The 22,592-nt window shown below is 35.5% G+C and overlaps 1 protein-coding gene across 1 annotated transcript; it reads right to left on the reverse strand.

Moving 5' to 3' along the window:
* Nucleotides 1-266: 266 nt before the first annotated feature.
* On the reverse strand, nucleotides 267-14,412 carry ZNF330 (zinc finger protein 330). The gene is made up of 10 exons (XM_012783823.3): nucleotides 14,192-14,412; nucleotides 12,768-12,899; nucleotides 10,650-10,669; nucleotides 10,474-10,544; nucleotides 8,089-8,168; nucleotides 5,616-5,742; nucleotides 5,029-5,133; nucleotides 3,833-3,879; nucleotides 2,375-2,492; nucleotides 267-1,277 (listed from the first exon to the last, which is right to left on the reverse strand). Exons 2-10 carry the CDS (start codon nucleotides 12,885-12,887, stop codon nucleotides 1,003-1,005), a joined length of 963 nt encoding a protein of 320 aa, XP_012639277.1. The 5' UTR covers nucleotides 12,888-12,899; nucleotides 14,192-14,412; the 3' UTR covers nucleotides 267-1,002.
* Between the last annotated feature and the right edge of the window lie 8,180 nt (nucleotides 14,413-22,592).

Raw genomic sequence — 22,592 nt, forward strand, 5'->3', positions numbered from 1 at the left:
TAAAATGCCAGCCATGCATTCTCTTCTACAATCACACCATCCTATTATAATTCATTGCCAATGTAAGTTGTAACAATTAGAACTTGTGCCAGGGCCTGTTCTCCACCTGTCATCAATGATGGGATCTGGCTTACTTATCTTTGTGTATTCCACACAATTAACTTCTGCTATCCATATTAGCAAAAAATGAAGGAAACAGTTTATAAAAAATAACGGAATGCTTTCCAAACTAAGTTGAAAATACGGAACAAGAAATAAAAATATCAAAAGTATGTAAGTGAAATACTAGATTTATTCAAAGAGAAATGAAATTTCCTGGGTAAAGCATCTGTAATATTACTATTTCTGATATTGTGTATCTGAAAAACGGATGAGTAATCATCTTTGTCAATACATTTAGGCATTAATAATAGGAACGGTTCAGGACATGGATTGTAAAGAAAGATGAATGAGTCAAATGCTAAAACATATATGACTATTTAAGATAACATGAATATTTAATGAAAATTTATAATATAGTAACATGATTTTCCTTCTGTGGACATAAAAGGGAAAAATACGGTAATCCGTTTTACCCAACACATTTTACAAAATCAGACACGATGAATTTATAAGAAGTGTTTTCTTAAATAAAAACAGCAATTTCATTTCAAACAAATATATTACCATTCTATTCCTTTAGCCTATATATATGTATCTAATTGGCAAAACCTACTAGATTACTGAAATCAGTTAACAAATTCCATGATGCTTCAACTGCTTGGATCAATATACATCTTACTATTTGAAATTCATTTTTCTTATGACATAAACTTGATTACTGGTTCCTATAAAAATGCTATGCCCCACTCCTTGGCCCAGTAAGTGTAACTAGTCTTTCACACAAGGCTCAGCAATGGTACTTTTAAACATCCACACACAATTCCTCATCTACACACCATTCATCCACCACACACATCCCTGCTCCTCTCGCACATGGCCACCAGTAGGCAAGCAGCTCTCCTAGTTGTCTTGTTCCTCATAGTGAGCATAGCCACTGGCATAGGTCCTTCCTAAATTCAAATTAGTAAACAAATCTGATGACTCAGTATCTGAATCCTTTCTGCTTTCATCTTCTTCCTCTTCATCATCCTCTGCTTCATATTCATCCTCCTCCTCTTCGTGGTACCCAGGATCACCATACTTGTCAGATGAAAGGTTCTTCCAATAAGCATCATACCCAGATGCTCCATCTCCCTCTTCGGCTCCAGTCTGCCTGCCAAATTTCAGGGAGCGTGCTACAAAAGACAGACATGTACATGGCATTTTCTTAGGTCCAATTCTCTACATACTCATTTTTCTCTACCATATATACAATTACATGAACTTTACTGGCTGCTTTATTCCCAAATGAAAAACTATATTATATTTTACTAATTTTCTCATGTAGTAAGTCTATATACACATTGTAACAAATAATAAAGATTACAATGTCATTTCATTAAACTTAAAAAACAAAATTAGACCAACAGAAAACTCCAAAGATAATAAGGCATATTAAAAACTAAAATACCTTTTGTTTGGTTAATGACAAATTTATTTTCAAATCACATAAATCACACAACAGAGTTGATTTCCTACCCCTACATTTTTCTTAAAACAGTTATTTTATAATGCAGATGCCATGAAAAACAAAGGCTTTCATTTCTTCTACCTTAATAGTTAAAGTTTAGTGCAGAAGATCAGCAAAATCGCCAGTCTTTTAGTTGCAAAAATCACTGCATTATGCAGCTACATCTTTGATTAAAGAAAGTGCTGTCAGTTATTTAGAATTATGGTACCATTCTGTTAAAAAGTCAAATTTTTCTTTAACAAGACTGTGAGCTACATTGCTATAACCATGTTTGTAGTAGTCTTACTCTTTCATAAAAAAGTTATATAATACAACTTCCTATAGTAGTAATATATTACATAAAAACAGCTGCTCAAATACCACACACCTAAGAACAGTTTCTGAATGAATCTGATTCTCAAGTACTGAAGATTACTACCACTTGAATATTAAAAATTTATAGCCACTTAATTATTTAAAAAGGAAGCCTCAACAAAAACAAAAACATCACTTTTTTTAATCTTAAATTTCAGTATTCACTGTCATTAACTAAGGCATATATCAAGTATCAAAGTGAATACTAGTATATTTCTTAAGTTAAATTGAAAAATTTTACCCACATATTTTCCTAGGCTATAAAATTGCACTTGCTTAAGAGAACACATTCATCTTCTCAAACACGAAGAAGTAATAAGATGAATGGATGGAATGGAGAAAAAAAGATATGCTTTGTCTAAGCATTAAAGCAAAATCACTCCATTGGTATTTTAAGAAGAGCCTTACTTGACATGCTAAGATCCTTAGTCTCCTGAGTTTCATGTCCACATTTAGGGCAAGGAGGCCGTTTTCCTTTTTCTTGCTTAAACACCTTGCTCCTTGTATGATCATCACAGAAACAAGCCTATATAAGATAAGCAAAATAAAGTAAATAAATAAAAATTTTAAAGTTTTTGTTGGGACCAGTCATAGTCCTCATTTCAATTTCTTAAGGAAAATGGTTTTTGCCAGTACTCTTCTGAACCATGATCTAACACAAGGAAGACTAACTATACACAGAATATGAAATGTAGGCACATTTAGCCATTCATAAATACTTGAGTATTCACAAATGATGATGAAATAATGGTGAACACAGCCTATTTACTCACGGAGTATATGGTCTGGGAACAGAGACAGGGAAGAGGCAATTATTAACACAAGACATTAAGCACAGAAAGAGAACATAGGAGGGGTGCTAAGCCAGGCATGGGATTCAGGAAAGGATTCTTGGGAGACAAAGTCTTAGCTGAGATCCAAAGGAGAATGGGGATATAGTAGGGCAAACAAAGATGGAATAATGTTCTAGGTAGAGGAAACAGTGCAGACAATGCTTGAAAGCTTAAGAGCTTGAACACCTCCATAAACTGAAATCCATTTAGTAAAACTGGAGCAGAGCTGGGAGAGAAATAAAAGAGTTAGGAATATGGCCGGGGGTGGTGGCTCATGTCTATAACCTTAGTACTCTGGGAAGCTGGGACGGGAGGATCACTTGAGATCAGGAGTTCAAGACCAGCCTGAGTGAGAGTGAGACTCTGTTTCTGCTAAAAAAGGGAAAAAAAAATTAGCTGGGCATGGTGGTGTGGGCCTGTAATCCCAGCTCCTCAGGAGGCTGAGGCAGGAGGATCACCTGAGCCCAAGAGTTTGAGGTTGCTGTGAACTAGGCTGACACCACAGCATGATAGCCCAGACAACAGAGCGAGACTATCTCAAAAAAAAAAAAAAGGGGGTTAGGAATATAAGAATAAGAACCAAAGAAACATTTCTGAGAGGAAGTGAACTGGCTGCATCTGTTTAGTGATCTTTGACAAACAGAAATGCTAGAGGCAAGGACTAAGGACACAGAATATTATAGAAATCTTTATTTTAATCAAACTCTTCTAAGTAGAACATTCTGATATTTATTAAAATATGCTTCTATACTTTGGTCAGAATGTTCTCCATAAATATAAGATATAAAAAGCACTGAGCCAGGATTCCAGAGACACAGGTTCACTAGTGGCAACTCTACTACTAGCCAACTGGATGACCACTGGAAAGGCACTTAAGGCTTTAACTTCAATTCTAAAATCTCAAAAATAAAAGAATTAAACTACATAACTTTAAGGTCCCTTACAGATTAATTACAGTTATAAATAATCCAAGGACTGGTGGAGGAGTAAAGGGATTAAAAAAAATCTAAAAAGAAAAAATATGTAAGTATACCTTACAACGGAGACATGAATGTTGACCAAGCCGATTGCATGAAACACCTGTGGGAAAGAGATTCCTCTTAAAATCCTATCCATTATTTGGTTCTTAGATTTTTCCTTTGTCTTTGTTGAATCACTAAAAGCCTGTGATAGAATTATGGCCTTATCACTCACAGCTGCTTGTCTTTTGGGTTCAAACGCTATACAACATGTAAAACCCCCATGCCTCCAATAAAAGTAATCCAATTTTTATATTATACATTCTATGGAAGGCTAAGAAAGGCTCAAAAATGTTATACACTTTAAATACTCTTTTAATCTTTGAGAATCTTATACATATTGCAAGAATTATATACGTATAGTGTGTATGGTATATGTGATGTGTTGTGTATCTCAGATAGATGATTTATGATCTTTAAATTTTTAGATGAGTATAGGAATTAGCATTTCATTCCAGAACAAGAACCAAATTAAAGGAGGAGACTATTTGGGGAATTTCAGTCTTTTTCCTATGATGTTAACTACTATTTAATAAGGGCTTTCTAAGGGCCAGGTACCACATACTACTGCTTTATATGGATTCTGATTTCAATTAACCTTTTGAGAAAGAAATTATCCATAAAGATGACACTATTAACCCAGTCAATAACACTGGTTCTCAACTGGAAAATACACGAGAATTGTATGTGCAGGTTAAATACAGATGGCTGGCACCCACCACAGACTTAAAGACAGAATCTCCAGGGACGAGGCATGGGCACCTGGATTTTTTTTAAAACCTCTACAATTATTTCTAATGCACACTCCTATCTAAGAATCACTGGAACCAACTAGCAGGAACAAACTTAGGGTGGTATCACCTGCTTGAGGGCATATGGAAATAAGAAGGGAAGAGAAAGGGTGATGCTGGCTATTACAATAACTTGAAGAATAATATTTGGTACACTGAACAAGGAACACTAAGTCCTGCCATTCCTGTTTAAGCCTACAAAATGAAGAACTGACCCCACCAATATACCACTAGCATCCCTGTTGAAAAATTCAGGGCTACATGTTCTGAGTTTTCTCTAGAAACAGAAAATAGATACTGATTTAAAGTACAGTTCGTAAGAGGCTACATAAAAAAGCTTGACTCCTTTTTCATTAAATTTAATAATTATACTATTCAGAATCTTGGGTATAAAGAATATTTAATATAAAAAAACTTACATTTAAATGTTTCTGCCTCTAAAACCTGGCAGCTGGCTTGATGCTCAAATTGATCATCTTCACAGAGAAAGTTATGGCAAAAAGAACAACTGAATATTCTGCCTCCTATTAAATTAAAAAACAAAAACCAAAATGTAAATATGATAAATTTTAATTTAAAAAATTTGGATCTAGAAAACTTCTGAGAAGAGATGGAAAGTTACTTGAAAGGTATACCAAAATTACACAGCAATTTTTATTCTGGTAAAAGCTAAAATGTGAAAACTGTTGAAGTATTTGAAATTAAACCATGAAAAAGTGGACTCCTGCTATGCCCTGGCTACTTATATAATACTCACAGTACTCAAGGGGACTACCTGCTTCCCCTTAATTTCCATTCCTACCTACTTAGGCAAATAATACTAACATTGACTATTACTGCTAGTATAAATCCCTTTTCCAACTAAACTGCTAATCCAAACAGTACCAGTAGTTAAGACTAACAATATCCTTTCCCCCTTAAAAAACAATCTCAAAAATAGCATTCAGAATGCTTAAAAGTCAGCCTTCACTAAAACAAAGCTCATTACTTGTGTCTAATGACTCACCATGGTCCCATACACCTCGTTCACATTCAACACACTCAGCATCAGTAAGAGGGCAGGCACAGGCATGTGTACTGAGACATTTCCTACCATGGCAAACCCAAGCTTCACAGAAGTCACATATCGCGCCCTGAAGCAAAGGAACAAGAAACGTAATCATTGTCACTTGACCAACATTGTTCAACCACAGCAACCATCAAAATTGTATACATTTCACAATTTATCAACCCCGAATGATAGTGGGCAGCTTCATTAAAGAAAATATTTTATTTATTCTAAACCAAAAATAAAAAGGATTTTCTGAAAAACAACTTGACCAACAGCTATCCATAATATATAAAACTTAGCTATAAATCAAAAGAAAAAGATGTAAAGGGGAACTATACCCTAAGTACCCTAATATTATTAAATTAAGACAAGGAGCTGGAAGTGTTGCCTTCAAAACAAATTCTAATTCAAATGAAGTTTGGAACCTATAGTTTAGCCAGGCTTCCTCAAACTACAGCATGCGGGCCACATGGGGCGGCCCACCGAGGACCAGCCTGCCAGGTGTTTTTGCCACCACTGCCTGTCCTGCTCAGTAGCCGACTGGTCCAGGGCCCACAGTGCGCATGTGTGGAATGTGCGCTGCACTCTCCAACAGCCCTCCAGTGGTCTGAGAGACAGTGAACTGGCCCCCTGTTTAAGGACCCCTGGTTTAGGCTTTCTTGTCTACAGCAATTCTTGTAACTAAACTGAATTTTTAAATACTATTAGTTCTAATTTAAGAAAATTCCTTTTTATCAGTGTAATTTATCACATAGCTTTTCTAGAATAACTGAGAAAATACTGAATTTCTGTAAGCTTCTTTTATCTTATGGCAATTTATGCTTTAAATCATTATTATATATCTTTGTGGAAAAAAATCAAGTAAAATATATGGAACTAAACTACAAGGCAAGACTTTCCAATTCTATATCAAGATCAGACAATAAGAATATATGTTTCATTAACACATTGACACCTACAGAATATTAAGAGCTATAAAGACTCTTAAAAGAGTAGGACTAAATGATGTTTCCTTTATAAATAAAAAATGTGAGGACCAAGACTAAACCCAAGTCCCAGAGTTGGATTACAGCTGAGCTGAGATTTAAATCCAGGTCTTTAGAATCTCAATTCAGCATTCTACTATTCAAGGCTTTGTAACAAAAGTAGGAAACAGCAAATAGGAAAATGTTTTTTGGCTTTTAAATATGGGCTAGCAGTATAGCTAGCAAATCCTCAACTATATCTCCTGGATCAGCCAGGGTTCTAGCAACAGAGATGATTCTCTCAAAGTAGGTAATCTAGGAGAGTTTAAAAGAGATAATTTACAAAGGACAAGGAAGGGCTTAGGACAAGCAGGAAAGGACTACCTAGCCATACAGGGAGGAACCGTGGCCCTTAGGAAAAGGACATAACCAAAACAGGATAACCTGGAAGGGAGTGAGATGGGAGAATAAACACCCAGATGTTATTCTCCTCCCATTCTCAGGGGGAATTTGGGTAGGCAAAGAGAAGATATCCAGAAAACTGCTTATCTAGAATTTATAACAAATGACTCTATTTAAAGTCTTCTTATATAAGAAGAAATCATTCACATTCATACAACACAGTGAATTCAAATTAAAAAAAATAATTTGATAAATTTAAATAAGCTACCAAGGAAAGTTGAAAGGGTTTTTGAATAAAGATAACACTGACAATTTTAAGAAAAACGGAATTCGAAAGATAATAATTCTGGCTCCTTGCTTCTATAAAATATGCACACATGAAATGTACCACATAAAGGTCTGCTTCATGATAGATTATATGTCCTTGGAAATTTACCATAAATAAAATATTCCATTTGACCCAAAAATAGTATTACTTTCTTCAAGGACTAAAATTTGAAACTGAAGCATAAATCACACAACAGAATATACTGGTTAAGTCATATTTAAAAAAATATATATTTCAGTAAAAAAACAAAATGCATTAGAAAATCCTATTATTTTTATTGGATTTTCTTAGAAAAACCCTCATTGTAATGAAGCGATTACATTTCAAATACATACACTTTTTTGAAATGTAAAGCCTTAAAGAAAATTTTTAATCCTAGGTTCTTTTGGAACTAAGTTGCTTATTTAACAAAAGGCTTGAATGTTTGGTTAAGCAGGGCTTTCAGTATAGTAAATGATGATTTATGGTGTCTGGTTAAGACACATTAGAAAGGTCCCACTGAGAAATGAATTTTTGTTTAGGTCAATTTAGGTCAATAAGTTTCCCAATAAGAAACAGATAGAAACAAATGGGTAACAGGGAAAATCATATAAAAAGCATGCCACAGATAATCCAGTTAACTGCGAACAAGGGACAAAGTACTGATATTTAGAAAAACATAACCATTAAACAGAATGACTTTTTCTTATCCTTGGAAAAGCACTATCCCAAGAGATAATGACAAGAAGCTTACCACCATTGCAAGGCCAGTACTGTATACACCAGCATGCTTTATGACACAATCTGACGACTTCATCATGCACTTTGTTTTCCCTAATAAAGAAAAAAATATGCACTGTTAGTCTTCCAAAGTAGTACAATAACATAAATTCTATATTTTCTATGAATTCTAGAAATGTGATTTTCTGGATATCTTCTATTTGCATCCTCAGATTTCCCCTTAGAATGGGAGAAGTGTAAGTATTCACAAATTTCCCTTTTCATCTAGCCCAAGTTCCTGTAGAAATAATTTAAAAACAAATGGAATGAAACCAGTGTAGTTTACTAAAAAGAGAAAATGGATATAGCTGAGATCTCATTACCTGAGTGAGATCTTTTGAGATTAGAAATTTATTAATAAATCTGTAAAAATGAACTATATAATAAAGTAATTTATATGCTAATTCATGTTTGTACTAAAATCAGAAATTGTAAGCTATGCTTTATAATCTAATGATCATTTTAACGGTTTCAAATCTTACGAATTTTCAGATAAATCAAAACAACCACAACGAGTAAGATGTGCAACGTTTGGGGGATGGACATGCTTGAAGCTCTTATTTGAGGGGCAAGGGGGGCATGGGCAATATAAGTAACCTTAACACTTGTACCCCCATAATATGCTAAAACAAACAAAAAAAAGAAACTAGAAAACAAGAAAGAAATGCTTTAAAATGAATTTCACATTTTATAATTAACAATAACAGTATGATTTAAAGTTATCACTTATTTCTTTCCACAGAATACCTCAAGACAAACCAAATAAGGACTATGCAATTTATCTGATTCATTTAATTTTATCCATACATAAAAATTTATAAACATAGCCCCCAGGTAAACATTTTTCCAACAGAATTTTGAAATCATGTCCAAGTAAACACAAAAACAAGAATATAGTGACATCACAACATAGCTACTCAAGCTCTGATCTAGCAGCAAATTATATTACCAACCCAAAACACTGTTATAAAATTTGCTTATCAGATACTATTTGAGAGTTAATGATGACACTTTAATGATCCATCTGAAACTCTAAGAAACAGAAGATGCTAAATGTTCCATTATCTTGATTTCCTGAGGAACAAATTTAGAGGATAGAAAATGGGAAGAAAGACAAACTGGAAATGAGAAGCAGCTGGAAATGAGAGACAGCAGCGACCCAACTGTTCCATGTCTAACATCCAGAATAAGAATCAGTAAGTGTGAAAGGCACCCATGTATGGCACTACAAAATTCAAGCCCAGTGACGCTGAAAATATAGGAAGGTCCTAGCAAGATCCCATCTCTTAATCTTCCACAAAATCAATTTTCTCACTCTACATTCATTTACCTTTCTAAAATAAGGATATAAAAACTGGCAGATGAGTGTTCCATCTAGGCCAGCTTTCTCTTTTTCATTAATTGTAGAACTAAAAAAGATACCTTCTTTGAAAGCTAAAACTACACTAAAAATATTTAGGGACTGGAGCCCTAAAATTACTAATTTTCTGTAGTACTATCATACATAAACACATTTAAGTGGATATACCAGTGGCAGGGGTAAATCTGGAGTTCTAGAGTGAACAGATATCTTCACTGAAGGTCTTTACAACTTTTAACATATAAATATGTAATAGAAATCTTCCAGATGAGAATGAGAGAAGGAAGCACACAGTATTTCTAAAATGTATATATTTTTCAAGAAATACCTATTACTATCTCAGATAGTCTGTGAAAGACTATTTAGGAAACACCAATCTTGCTACAATTTAGTTTTATTTCAAATAATCATTTTACAGTAAAAGTTTCCATTTGTACCTGGGAAATGGGTGCATGACTGAGGAATTCTACTTAAATCACTTGTGAACACATGTGAGGAAATTCAAGAATCATATGGTAAGCATGAAACAAAAAAACTACTGATTACAAAATTAGCACCGGTGGAATAAAAATGGAATAATAATAATAATGTAGAATAAAATTATTCCCAATGGTCTAATAGACTGCAGGCAGTATCAGCAGGAATCGAAATTTAGAAATTTAAAAAAGTAAACAAACAGATATTGACAAGACTAAGGTGGTATAATTAAAAATTCAGGATCACCAAATGTTATCAGTCTGAAATCTGATCTTTTAATGTATAAAACAACTTATTGGCAACCTATATCTAAATTGTACCTTAATTATTTTCCAACATTACATCAAAGAGGCAAAACAAAGACCTGATAGTTTTTTGGTAAGCCAAATAACATTTTATGGTGTTTTATAATGGTCAGGTGTAACTCTATAAGCAACCATAACCATTGTAAGCAATAATAAGCAAGTTCAAATTGATTAAGTGCTAAACAAAGGCATGTGTCCTTAGTTATTATATACTTACCACACTGTGCACAAATTGGTAACTTCTGTACAGAATTACAAAAATAGCAAAATGCTCTATTCTTCTGCCTCCTTGTCATGTAAAATAAAATTTAAAAAATATAGTCAGTATCAGATAAAGGGTTAGAGGGACTATTTTATTACATATAGATAGAAAGAGAAACAAATAAAACTTACCTCTGACACTTGTCACATTCCTGTAATATGTAAAAATATCACATTAATTTTTCTGTTGGCTGAAAACTGCAAATTTACTTGCATTATAAAGAATAGCCTGTTTTTCATGTTAAAATTTAAGAGACACTACACCAAACCCTCCAACAAGCATCTACACATACTTCAATAACAAAGGTATGCAACAAAGGTATACTCTAGGAATATCACTCTAGAGGAAGAAGTGTATTATCACAAACGAGGCTAAATACAATGGTAGTTTGTTTTTTGTTTGTTTTACAAGGAATCAAATACTACATAATAAACACAAGAAACAGCAGAGAATACAAAATAATTAACCTCCCAGAAAATCTAGATTCCAAAACATGGTTTTAAAAGCTCTCCACAATCTGGTCCCTAACCACTTTCCAAATCTTTCTGGCCTATACTCTTTAGATTCAAGTGACTAATGGTCAGCCATTCCCCAGATATGTCTTACACTCTCTCTTCTCCATGCCCTTTACTTATTCTAATACTTTTTCCCTGAGAAGTCCCTCTTCATACATACTCTGCCTGTTGGCTATTCTGGTGATAATCCCATCTTCTCTGTGAACTGTACTCCCTCCACACACACTCAACTTTATCACCTCTGAGTCCTAACAAATATATTGTACCTTTATTGAAGCACTTAACCAAAACCTAGACGTCATTATGTATATTTATGCACGCCAGTCATTTATTGTTCTGTGTGCCCAGCATCTTCCTCCTCTGGAAAGGACTCTGACACACAGAAGGGAGTCCCCACTGTCACATCTGTGCTCACTATCGCCCACCACACAATAAATGTTAGTCCTGGGATGGGCACAGGCGCAAGCCCTTCTCTGAGAACAATTTGTGATGTGAGATATGTCAGGTATCAGGTTCCAGTTGTCCCCAAGTTCCAGTTTATCATCCCCTTCTCATACATGAGTTATTCCATTATTTATTCAATAAACTATTTTTCCCTAAGGTTATTTAAATTAGATTTCTTTTTTTTTTTTTGAGATAGTCTCACTGAGCTTGCCCACGCTAGCTTGCCATGGCATCAGCCTAGCTCAGAGCAACCTCAAACTTCTGGGCTCAAGCAATGCTCCTGCCTCAGCCTCTGGAGTGGGTGGGACTACAGGTACTTGCCACCACGTCCAGCTAATTTTTCTATTTTCAGTAGAAATGGGGTCTTGCTCTTACTCAGGCTGGTCTCCAACTCCTGACCTCAAGTGATTCTCCCACCTAGGCCTCCCAGAGTGCTAGGATTACAGGCATGAACAACTGCACCAGCCTAAATTGGATTTCTGTCATTTATAAACAAATACGTCCTAAGTAATACACAACACAACTGAGCTATAAGTTTGTGGAAATAGGGACCATGTAATTCACCTATGTATCTATCACAGTGCCTAAAATAGTACCAGCACAGAGCAGGTGCACAATAAACACTTGTTAAATTAAGTCACATTAAACATTTCATATATGTTTGATGAAACAAAAGAAGGGGGGAAATAGACGAAGAGTGAGAATAGAAAAAGCAGAGAGGAGTGAAAATAGGGAGAAGTGTAATAACGCAGAGAAATAGGGTCAAAGAAAAGAAAGAGGTAATGATGACCTAATAATCATTTGCTTTTTCATAACTTTCACCATTCAATGCAGCCCGGAGATCATCAAGAAAAACCAACTCGGCACGGGCATGTAAGGTAAAAGAACGAGAAGCCAAAAGAGATGTCAAGAAAAATAGAAAGTTCAGAGAAGAGAAATCAAATGAGTTAAGAATTGTGATGAGAACTCAACTAATAAGACAAATTGAGTTAAGGCATTAGAGAAGCTGGAAAATGTCAGTTTCTATTATCTTTTCTTGTTTAACATCTATTACCAACAGTATGTAAGGTAATATGCTAGGTTTTATAAATATTATAGATCACACAAAAATTACTATACTCTGTGTTAGTAAAAACAACAGGTATGCTTCTAACATGGATTTCAAATTCAGTAATAAATACAACACTGTATTCATTGCAAATTAATTCAGATGTATTTCAGATAAAATTCTATATAGTTTTTAAACTATCAACCGATATTAACAACAACAACAACAAAAAAAGCTGTTACCATTGAAGCATTACATGGGTGTTTAGCTAAATCTATAGTGCTTCTTGATGCTCTTAGTTGTTTTTCACGTTCCCGGCGGTTCTCAGCCTTCTTCCTCGCACCAGTCTTTTTTTTAGGCATTTTCCTCTATTTCTACACAAAAAACAGAAACATTGCTTGACTGCATTTACTATTTTAATACACCAAGAAATAGCATACCAAAGGGGTTTCATTCTCATTAAATTTTAAACTCAACTGTCAATTTGACGGTTAAGCATGCTTTAAACCTATATGAAACGTTAAGCACACATTATTCCAAATAAAGTAGATGACTTTTAAAATTAGGCACTTACATGCATTACCAAACAATTCTAAAAAAGGTAAACATCAAAAAAAATTTATCCTAAAAGCCAAAGTTTTCCTTTCCCACTAAGAAAAAAGTTTATTTGATGTTAAGTATTCTGCACCTCTTTAAAAACTTAGGCATATATCATTAACAAGAAACCATAAAAAAGTGCATAATTTACCCAGTTTAAGTCACTTTTTTGAGCTACACATTCAGGTGACCTGATGCTGCCAGATTTGAAATATATCAAGTCTAATTTTTTCTATGTAATATGTAAATAAAACATCTAATAGGAAATGACACCATTAACTACAAAGTCACACCATTTTCTCTGAAGATATTAAACATATTAGCTGCTTTGACTCTGAAAGCTGCTCTTCTCTCTACATGTAGTGAGCAAGGAGTTTTCATAGGGGTCAAGCTTATGTTTAAGAGTATACATTCACCATTTATATCAAAGCAAGGACTTTAAAGCCGGTTTTCATCACTTAGTTGAAAAAACTACCACACTTACAAAACTGAAGTTTTCTGAATTGAATGCCCAATCAAAAACCAGGTGGCAGACAGTATGGTAGCCTCTCAAAAATAGGGACAGATCAGTCAAGAGATTTAATAGGTGGTTACTTAATTAACGTTGAAGCCACTATGGCACCCCCTTCCCATATTTAAAATGACACAATCTAGAGGGCAGCTCCGGCAAAAGGAGCTCAGAAAATAGTCACAAGGTTATCAGTAAACACGAGGTGATCATGCGGAAGAACTTTTTGAGTTATCTTAGGTGTCTTTTGAATCCGCTGAGAAATTTAAGCCTCAATTTCTTTTTTCTCCAATTATTTCTGGAAACATGAAAAAAAAAAAAAGTGAACCTCTTTTCTCAACCTTACATAGGTTCAAGCCCTCTTCCAATAACGACCAAATTCTTCTGGACACTGGGCGTGTCGCCAGAAGAGGAAACAAGCTCAGGGTCACTGCACCCTTAGGAGTAAAGCCTGGCGTGAGAAGACCCGGTGGAGTGGACGGGGTGTCCAGATGAGACACGGCGGAGGCGCCACGCGGCTCGGGGAACCTACAAACGTCACCCGTCCGCCGGACACCCTACCTCGCGCGCGCTCCGGGCCGACCTCGCTCACTTTGGCGGTGAGGCCGGACTCACTCCGGGGACCGAGGGACAGGGAATGGCGAGAGGCTGGCCTGTGACAGCAGTAAATCCAACTCGTGGACCAGGACTCCAGAAGAAGCTACTAAAACCGAGGAAAGCTGGCTGACGGTTTCGGGCATTGGAAGAAGAACCGGATGTCCTCTTACGTCACAGCGTCCTTACGGCACACGTCGACAGGAAGGGGCCCGCCCACTTCCGTTCGCTCCGTCCCGGCCCCGCCCCCTAGTGGGAGACAGCGTTCCCATTCCCAGGCTGAGGAATTGCAGGAGAAGGAAGGGGGTGCCAGGAAGAGGAGGAAAAATTGAGAAGCAAAAGGAGGGAAATGGAGGGAAGTCCTCCTGAATTTTATTTTTTCAGCAAAAGGAGAAAGCTAAAAGGAAGAGGAAAGTGAATTCACAGGCTTGTGCTGAATCATTTGATTCAAACAGCATTTCCTGTCTAATTCTTTTGGAAACCTTTCCATTATCTACATCTTCCTAGTTTCACATCCCACCTTTTCTTGGTTGCTGCACAAGCTGTGCCTTCAGTTGCCTGATGAAGATCTCTACTACCCACTTCTGTTTATTTCCATTGTGCCCTTTGGATTCCATTCCTTGGTGAACAAATCCTCCCACATGCTCTGCCTGTAATGTGTGCTGTGCCTGATTTTGACAGAAACCTGACTGTCCTTTCCCTGCTTCAAGGTCTCTTTCTTTACAATCAGCACCTTAACCTTGGCATAGCTGATCTAGCTGGAATTCTAGTTAATCTCCTTTGGAGCTCTGCCACTCTTATGGTTAAGAGCTGGGCCTGTTCCTCAGCTTTTTCTGCCTTAGCACTGCAGGAGATTAAAAAGCCTCTTTATTTGCTGCCAAAGTGGTGTGGATGGAAAAATCCAAACCCTGAAATATTTGAAAGAAGTTTATTCTGAACCAAATTTGAGGACCATGTTCCGGAGCCATTCCCAAGAAGCCTTGAGCAAGTGGGCTCACTGTGGCTGAGTAACAGTTTGGTTTTATACGTTTTCAGAGAGACAAGAGTTACAGGTAAAGTCATAAATCAATACATGAGAGGCATACATTGGTTTGGCCTAAAAAGATGGGGCATCTGGAAGGTGGGAGGAGGGCTTACCAGGTTATAGGTGGGTTTAAAGATTCTTTGGCTGGCAATTGTCTGAGAGAGTTAGGCTTTATCAAAAAGACCAGAAAGTATATGCTTAATTTAAGATAAAGGTGTGAGTACTCTGGGAGGTCCAGACAGGAGAATGTTTTAAGTTTAAGATTGGCATCTGCTAGGATGCTCGAGTTAAGATAGGGGCTTTTTATCTTGTAGATGATGTTAATGCTATATTGGAATCAGGTTGGGAAGTAAACCACTGCTTTATTTGGTTAACAAAAGCTGCTTAGTTGGAATTTCCCATTTGTCAGCCTGACTCAGCTGGCCTCCTTACCATTTGTCAGTCTGACTCAGCTGGCCTCCATAGGAAGGAGTTTTGAGCAAAAGAAAAAGATCAGAGTTCAGTCCTCAGTGGCCTTTTGAATTTTACTTGTAGATTTTAATAGCTAATTAACCACTCCTAACCTTTTTGCTATTCCCAAAAAATCAATGTAGCAACCGTCAATGCCACAGTCCTTAAGGTTACTATTCCCTCATATTTTTCAAATGACTTATACATTTCACCCACCGGTATATTACCTTCCATTAGAATACCACCCTAATTCATTACTGATGTAAGTTTTAACTACTGCACTGTTACCTCGTGCCAAGGTCTGTCTATCCTACACCTGTCACCAATGAGGAGGTTGTTACTGACAGTCAGGTGGCCTATGATTCAAGTCACAAGTCACAATTTAGTCTCCACTTGCTTGGACCACTCCTGGCACCAACTGTTTTAGGTTGGCTTCTCCAGAAATTCTGAGGCAGAGAGGAATATAGAGAGTGTCTTAGGGAATGCTTTTGGGAACACCACCTGTGGAATAAATAGCAGGAGTGAACAGAGGAAAGAGTTGACCTATAGTGTAGTCTCTATGAGGGCCTCAGCTTCAAATCTGGGATGTCCCTTCAAAGTTGTCTAGAGTTAGGGCAAGTGGGCTAGGCCATTATACACCTGTGACATTCAGTCATTGGATAAGAGCTGCCAAAGGAAAATGGTGTAACCTTGGGCTAGACTGTGCCTGAAGAGGGACTGTTGCTGAATTGTGTTAGCTTTCATCACTTCCAGCACCTCAAGAAATGTCCTTCCTTACCGAAGAGGGATCTGGGTAGCACGTCCCAGTATTCCCTACAAAGAGTGATGATGACAAAATAAAGAAATAATCAGACAAAGAATCTTTACCATTCACAGACACTCACTGAAAGAATTCCAAAGGGTGAATTTCAGGGAGGTGAAAATGGAATTCAGAAGAAAAGAGGGAATATAAAAATAATAGTGAGGAATCAATTTATTTACTATATAGGGTAAATCTAAAATGTTATCTGTATAAAACAACAAAACTATAGTAAACAATTTGGGGTATGAAAACTACCTGGAACTGAAATATAAATTCAATGCAATTCAAATCAAATCCTGACAGAGATTTTTTTAATGGAATTTGATTAATTTCTCCTTAAGATTCATAGGAATGAATAAAAAACCATGAAAAGCCAAGACCATTTTAAGCACAAATGGAAAAATATTTTATTTATTATAAATATCTAATAATTAAAACAATTCTGTATAGAGTCAGATGTCATCAAACAGGCCAATATAATTCAAGAAGAAGCCTAGATACTGACCCTTACATTTGGATACTTGGTAAATGGTAGAGTTTATACTAACATTAGTGAGAAGAGAGGTATTGTTCAGTAAATGAAGCGACTACTGTTAGCTATCCATATGGGGGAAAATAAAATTAGATCCTTATTTAACAGCACACATAAAAATAAATTCCAGATGGATTAAAGACCTAAATATACAAAGTAAAAATATAAAACTATTATAAGAAACTATATGAGAATGCCTTTATGATAGGAATGATTGCTTAAGACACAAAAAGCAAATTTTTAAAAAATGAATAATCTATCTAACTAAATTAAAATTTAGAACTTTAGCATGACTAAAGGTATTATAAATGAAATAAAAAGGCAAATCAAAATGAGGGGGATGAGGTTTGACACCCATGTAACTGACAAAAGATTTGTGTACAGAAGAAATGGAGAACTACCATTTCAGTTAGCCAACTACAAACAACCCAAAAGAATTATAGGTAAAAGACATGAACAGAAGATTTTATAGAATAAGAAATCTAAATAGCATGTAAAATATTCAAACCAATACCACAGTGGAACATCATTTAACACTTATAAGACAAGCCAAATTTTAAAAGCCTGGCAATTCAAAGTATTAATGAAAAGTGGAAAAACAAATTTTAAGAAATTCTTGTGGAAGTATTAAATTGTTAAACGTATTTTGAAGAACCATTAGCAATGTTGATTAAAGGTAAACGTGCCAAACCAAAAACTCAGCCATTCTCCTTCTAGGTCTCTACCATAAAAAATTTATGTGCAAATATACAATGATATCACAGCACTCTTCAATATCAAAAATTTTTAAACTATCTTTTATTAGGAAAAGAAACAAATTATAATATGTGCTCTTCATATATCAATTAAAATTCATTAGCTCTTATTATCAAAATGGGTAATCCCAAAACATTATGTTTGGTGAAAGAAAAAGCAAATTGAAATAATATCATATAGGTAAAAGTGTACAGCAAAAAACCAATTGTATAACTTATTCATGGATATGTACACATTTAGTGAAAGTACCAAAAGATGCCTAGAAATGACACTAACTTCATATTTTGGTTATCCCTGGAGAGGGAAGAAGAAGAGATATATGAAGTGGGGCATTAGCTATACTTTTAGTTGTCAGAACAATACTAATAGCTTCAAAACTATAAGCCACCCAATTATCCCTTAACAGGAGAATGAATAAATGAAACGTGACATATTTATATAAGGAAATATTATACACCAACAAGAATGGACACAATACAAGCTCTCATAACAATATGGATGAATCTCACAAAAATAATGTTAAGCAAAAGAAGCCCACAATGAAAAAAAGCACACTATAATTTTGTTTACATAAGTTCAAAAATAGTCAAAACTAATCAAGTTGGAAGTCAGGATAGGGTTTACTTTTGGGAGAAGGCAGTGACAGAAAAGGGTCACGAGCAGGGTTTCTGGAATACTGGAAATATCCTGTTTATGATAATTGTGTTCATTCTGTGACCCTTCATCAATCTGTGCACTTATGATTTATATATGTTCTCTTTTGTTACAAGTTATTTTTTTAAAAAATACTAAGTAAAATAGAGGCAGAAAATCCAGATGAAAGCCTTAAGAGCAGATGGTAGAATGGTGTTTGCCAGGGGCTGAGGGGAGTGGGAAATGGAAAGTTGCTAATCAGCACGAATAAAGTTTCAGTTATACAAGATGAGTAAGTTCTAGAGATCTGCTGTACAGATCTAGAGAGCTGCTCTTTATAGCAGTTCATTCCAAACATTTACTTGCTGTGACATAAATAGAAAATAATATTTATAGGGCACACAGGGATAAATATGACAGATCTGTTTGTGACTTATTTTTTCCCTTTCATTTTCTTCTTTTGGTGGGAAGGTAAAATCCATACTTGTCTACCTTCCTGAAAAGTTTGCATTTATATGACATGCACTTCTCATACCTATTGTTTTTAGCAGCAAGAGGATTTTTTCATTTCTGGTCCCCAACTCAAGGGCTCAGGTCCAGGCACACTTTTGATCCATTTGCGGCACAAAAATGTGCTGAGACAGATAGTGTGGAGATCTCTGGACTACAGAACTCCTCAACCTACTCTATAAATGCTTCTCAGTTTGCCTTCTTTTAAGGAGTTAAAGTTTGTTTAATTCTGCAAATAAAAGTTCATTTTCTAATATGGTATATACATACAATGGAATAATTATTCAGCCTTTTAAAAGAAGGAAATCCTGTCTTATGTGACAAGATGAGTGAGCCTTGAGGACATAATACTAAGGGAAATAAATCCCAGACACAGAAAAACAATGCTGCATAATTCCACTTATATGTAGGTATTTTAAAAAGTCAAACTCATAGGAGCAGATGGTAGAATGGTGTTTGCCAGGGGCTGAGGGGAGTGGGAAATGGAAAGTTGCTAATCAGCACGAATAAAGTTTCAGTTATACAAGATGAGTAAGTTCTAGAGATCTGCTGTACAACACTGTGCCTATAGATAACACTACTATACTGTGAATTTAAAAACCTGTTTAGAGGATAGATCTCATGTTAAGTATTCTTACGACAATAAAATACATACATTTTTTTTCATTTTCCAGCTCATAAAATTACATTCCCAATTCAGACACCTATGTTGTCCACCTTTTGTGCATTCCACTGTCCTTAAGAATTAGAAGGGAAATATTTGTGGTTCACAAAATAACTGGATGATGATTCCATCTCAGTTATTTTAAAGTATCACATTCTTTAGTTAGGCTGATAAATGATCTTTTAACAAATGTTTTGTATGTTTTGGAGCAGCCTTTTACCATTCATACTCGCCTAGCAACTTTTTTCTCTAGTTATCACACCCTGTTATCCACTGGCCAGATGAATTGTAATAAATGCTCTCAGTACCTCTTTTGAGCAATTAGCTCTGGGAAGAGGGACAGGATTTCTGAGTATCTACTACCTCTATTTCCTTCATAGTTTACTAAGATTTTCATATTATTATTTCAAGAAAATATGAGAGTACAAACATTTTGGTTGCATTTTATATCCTTGCCCCTCCCTAGCTAGGGTTAGAGGTATGCCCTTCCCCTCCACAATGCTCACCACCACATCTCTTAGATATGGGTCTATTATTATTTTTAATACCCATAAAAACTCAGTTGCTATTGTAATATGTGATATTATCTCCACTTTACAAATAGAAGGTGAAATTATATCTGTCATGAGAAATGACATGTTTTCAAAATTGAATTTATCATCTTTTCCCCAAAACTCGTTGGTGTCTTAACTCAGTGAACACAGAGGACTAATTCATCTGTTTTAAATCAGAAATCTTGGAGTCAACCCAGGTACTTTCATCTCTCTAACCCATCAGCCTAATCACTAAGGTTTTATAATATGACCTCAAAATTTTCTGTCAAGTATTAATACATCCCATCAATAAAGCCCAAATCTCTATTTCTGGCAAGCTATCTGGAGAAACTCTGTAAAAACAGAGTACACAAAATTCTGGACAAGACAAAACAAAAGCAAACGAATCACAAACTTTTTCCAGGGCATGACTAAACTGGTAAAAAAAGTAATAAAAACGTTCAAGGAGACCAGGGTGAATGAGAAAGTAGGATGCAGATAGTAAGCAAGCTCTGGAGCTGGCATTTGTTTGGGACTGTCTGGAAATCCCCAGTTACCTAAACTTGGACTCTAGTGAGTAGCTTATGTACTGGAGAGAGAGGCTCTGTGGCCAAGAAGAGTAGGAGCTGAATTGGAGATTCTTGCATAAAGCTAGGACTTACAAGGGACAACACCCTCAGTGCAAAAACAAGCTTAAAAAAAAAGTTGCATTAGAGAGAAAACTAGTAGGATTAATTCCCCGTGTTGCCTTTGTCTTTTAGTGGAGTGGGAAAAGATAAAGAAAAAAGCACCACAAAGGAAGTCCCAACCATGAGTCCACCTTCAAGTATATTTCTAGTTTGTTTAATTTTAAGGTTTTCACCACTGTATTCTACAGTGGAATAAGGATAACAAATACGAGGAAGCTGAAGAGATTCAAGAACATTCATAAAGTTTGATGTTCCTGGTCCACAGTTACTGAGTCTCTTCTTCCCAGGCTTATTGGGACGATTAAGTATGATGATGATATATATATCATATATATATGATATATATATATATGATATATATGATGATTATATATATATATATATATATATATATCCCTTAGCACAGTGCCTGGCACATGGGAAACGTTAAATGCTAAGTTCCTTCTTCCTTTGCTACCTGGCTGTAGGAGACTAGCTCATGGCTTAGCCCTCTATTCACCTTTTAGTCCTGCCTTTCTGGTCCTTGAGACTACAGTCCTCCAATTGTCTCCAGTGGGTTCTACAGATTATTCAGCGAGGTATTATCTTGGTAGCACATGGGACTCCAGGGCACTGAAATGAGACATTTAAATCAGACTGGACAGCTTGAGGTTATACCATGAAGGCTCAATGCAAAGTGGGGGAAGCATCCACTTTTATACTTTCCTCTCCTTCAATTTCTTCCCTTCACTTCAAGAATAATCATTATTACAACTCTGCCTGAGGATAGAACTTGAGATGGAATGAGTTTTTAAAAATTGGTTAAAATATTGACAATAAAGATTATACAGCAAAGTCAAACTGCCCCTATCTTCCAAACCTGAAGAGCCATTTACTGTTAATTTTGAATATAGAATGTGATTTTCATCCAATATAGCCATCTGGATGACAACAGTTACCAGATGTCAAAAAAATTAAAGTAAGTTAAAATAACTGAAAACAGTTAAAGGGATAGTCCAGTCTATTACTTTCCTACTTGGGATCTAGAGGAAGAACAATGTGTAAATAACCTTCAGTGCCTTTAAAGCAGATGCAGTATGATAAATATTGAAGCACATTAATGGTTATATTTGGAAGAAATAACACTATTATAATAGAATCCGATCATTTTCTAACTGCGAGTATAAATGTGTTGACCATGACAAATGCCCAATATCAGATAATGACTACTGACTTAAATTATAGTTTCATTTCTCATAGAAATGAATCAAATTATAACCTCAATAAGTATTTTTTGAAATAACAACCATAGGTGCATCTAATCCCTAGCTGCTTCTATAATTAACCATAATAATGCAAAACACTTTAAATTACCAAACATATAAAATAAATGTGATTTGTTACTGTGACTTTTTTCTGAAGCCTATGTAAAGATGTTAAGACAATAATTAAATATTACATCAAAATCATATACCAAATATATCAGTTGGAAACTACATTTAACTGCATGTAACTGAAAATACAAATAATAATGGATTAAACAAGTAGTTTATTTTTCTTTCATGTTACAAGAAGTCCAGGACAGGTACGGTGGCTCAAGAAATGTTTGGGATTCTTTTGTCCTTGCTCTCAAAAATAATCAGCATCTAGCAACCTTTTGGGCAAGAAAATTGAGGAAGAAGGAAAAGTGCAAAAAGAAACACAACAACGAAGTCAACCTTTGTCAACAAGCTCTTCTGAAAGCCCATCCAAATGACTCTGGCTTCAGATAATTCACCAGAATTGAGTCACATGAG

The sequence above is a fragment of the Microcebus murinus genome, chromosome 15 (assembly GCF_040939455.1).
Source record: "Microcebus murinus isolate Inina chromosome 15, M.murinus_Inina_mat1.0, whole genome shotgun sequence".
Taxonomy (NCBI): Eukaryota; Metazoa; Chordata; class Mammalia; order Primates; family Cheirogaleidae; genus Microcebus; species Microcebus murinus.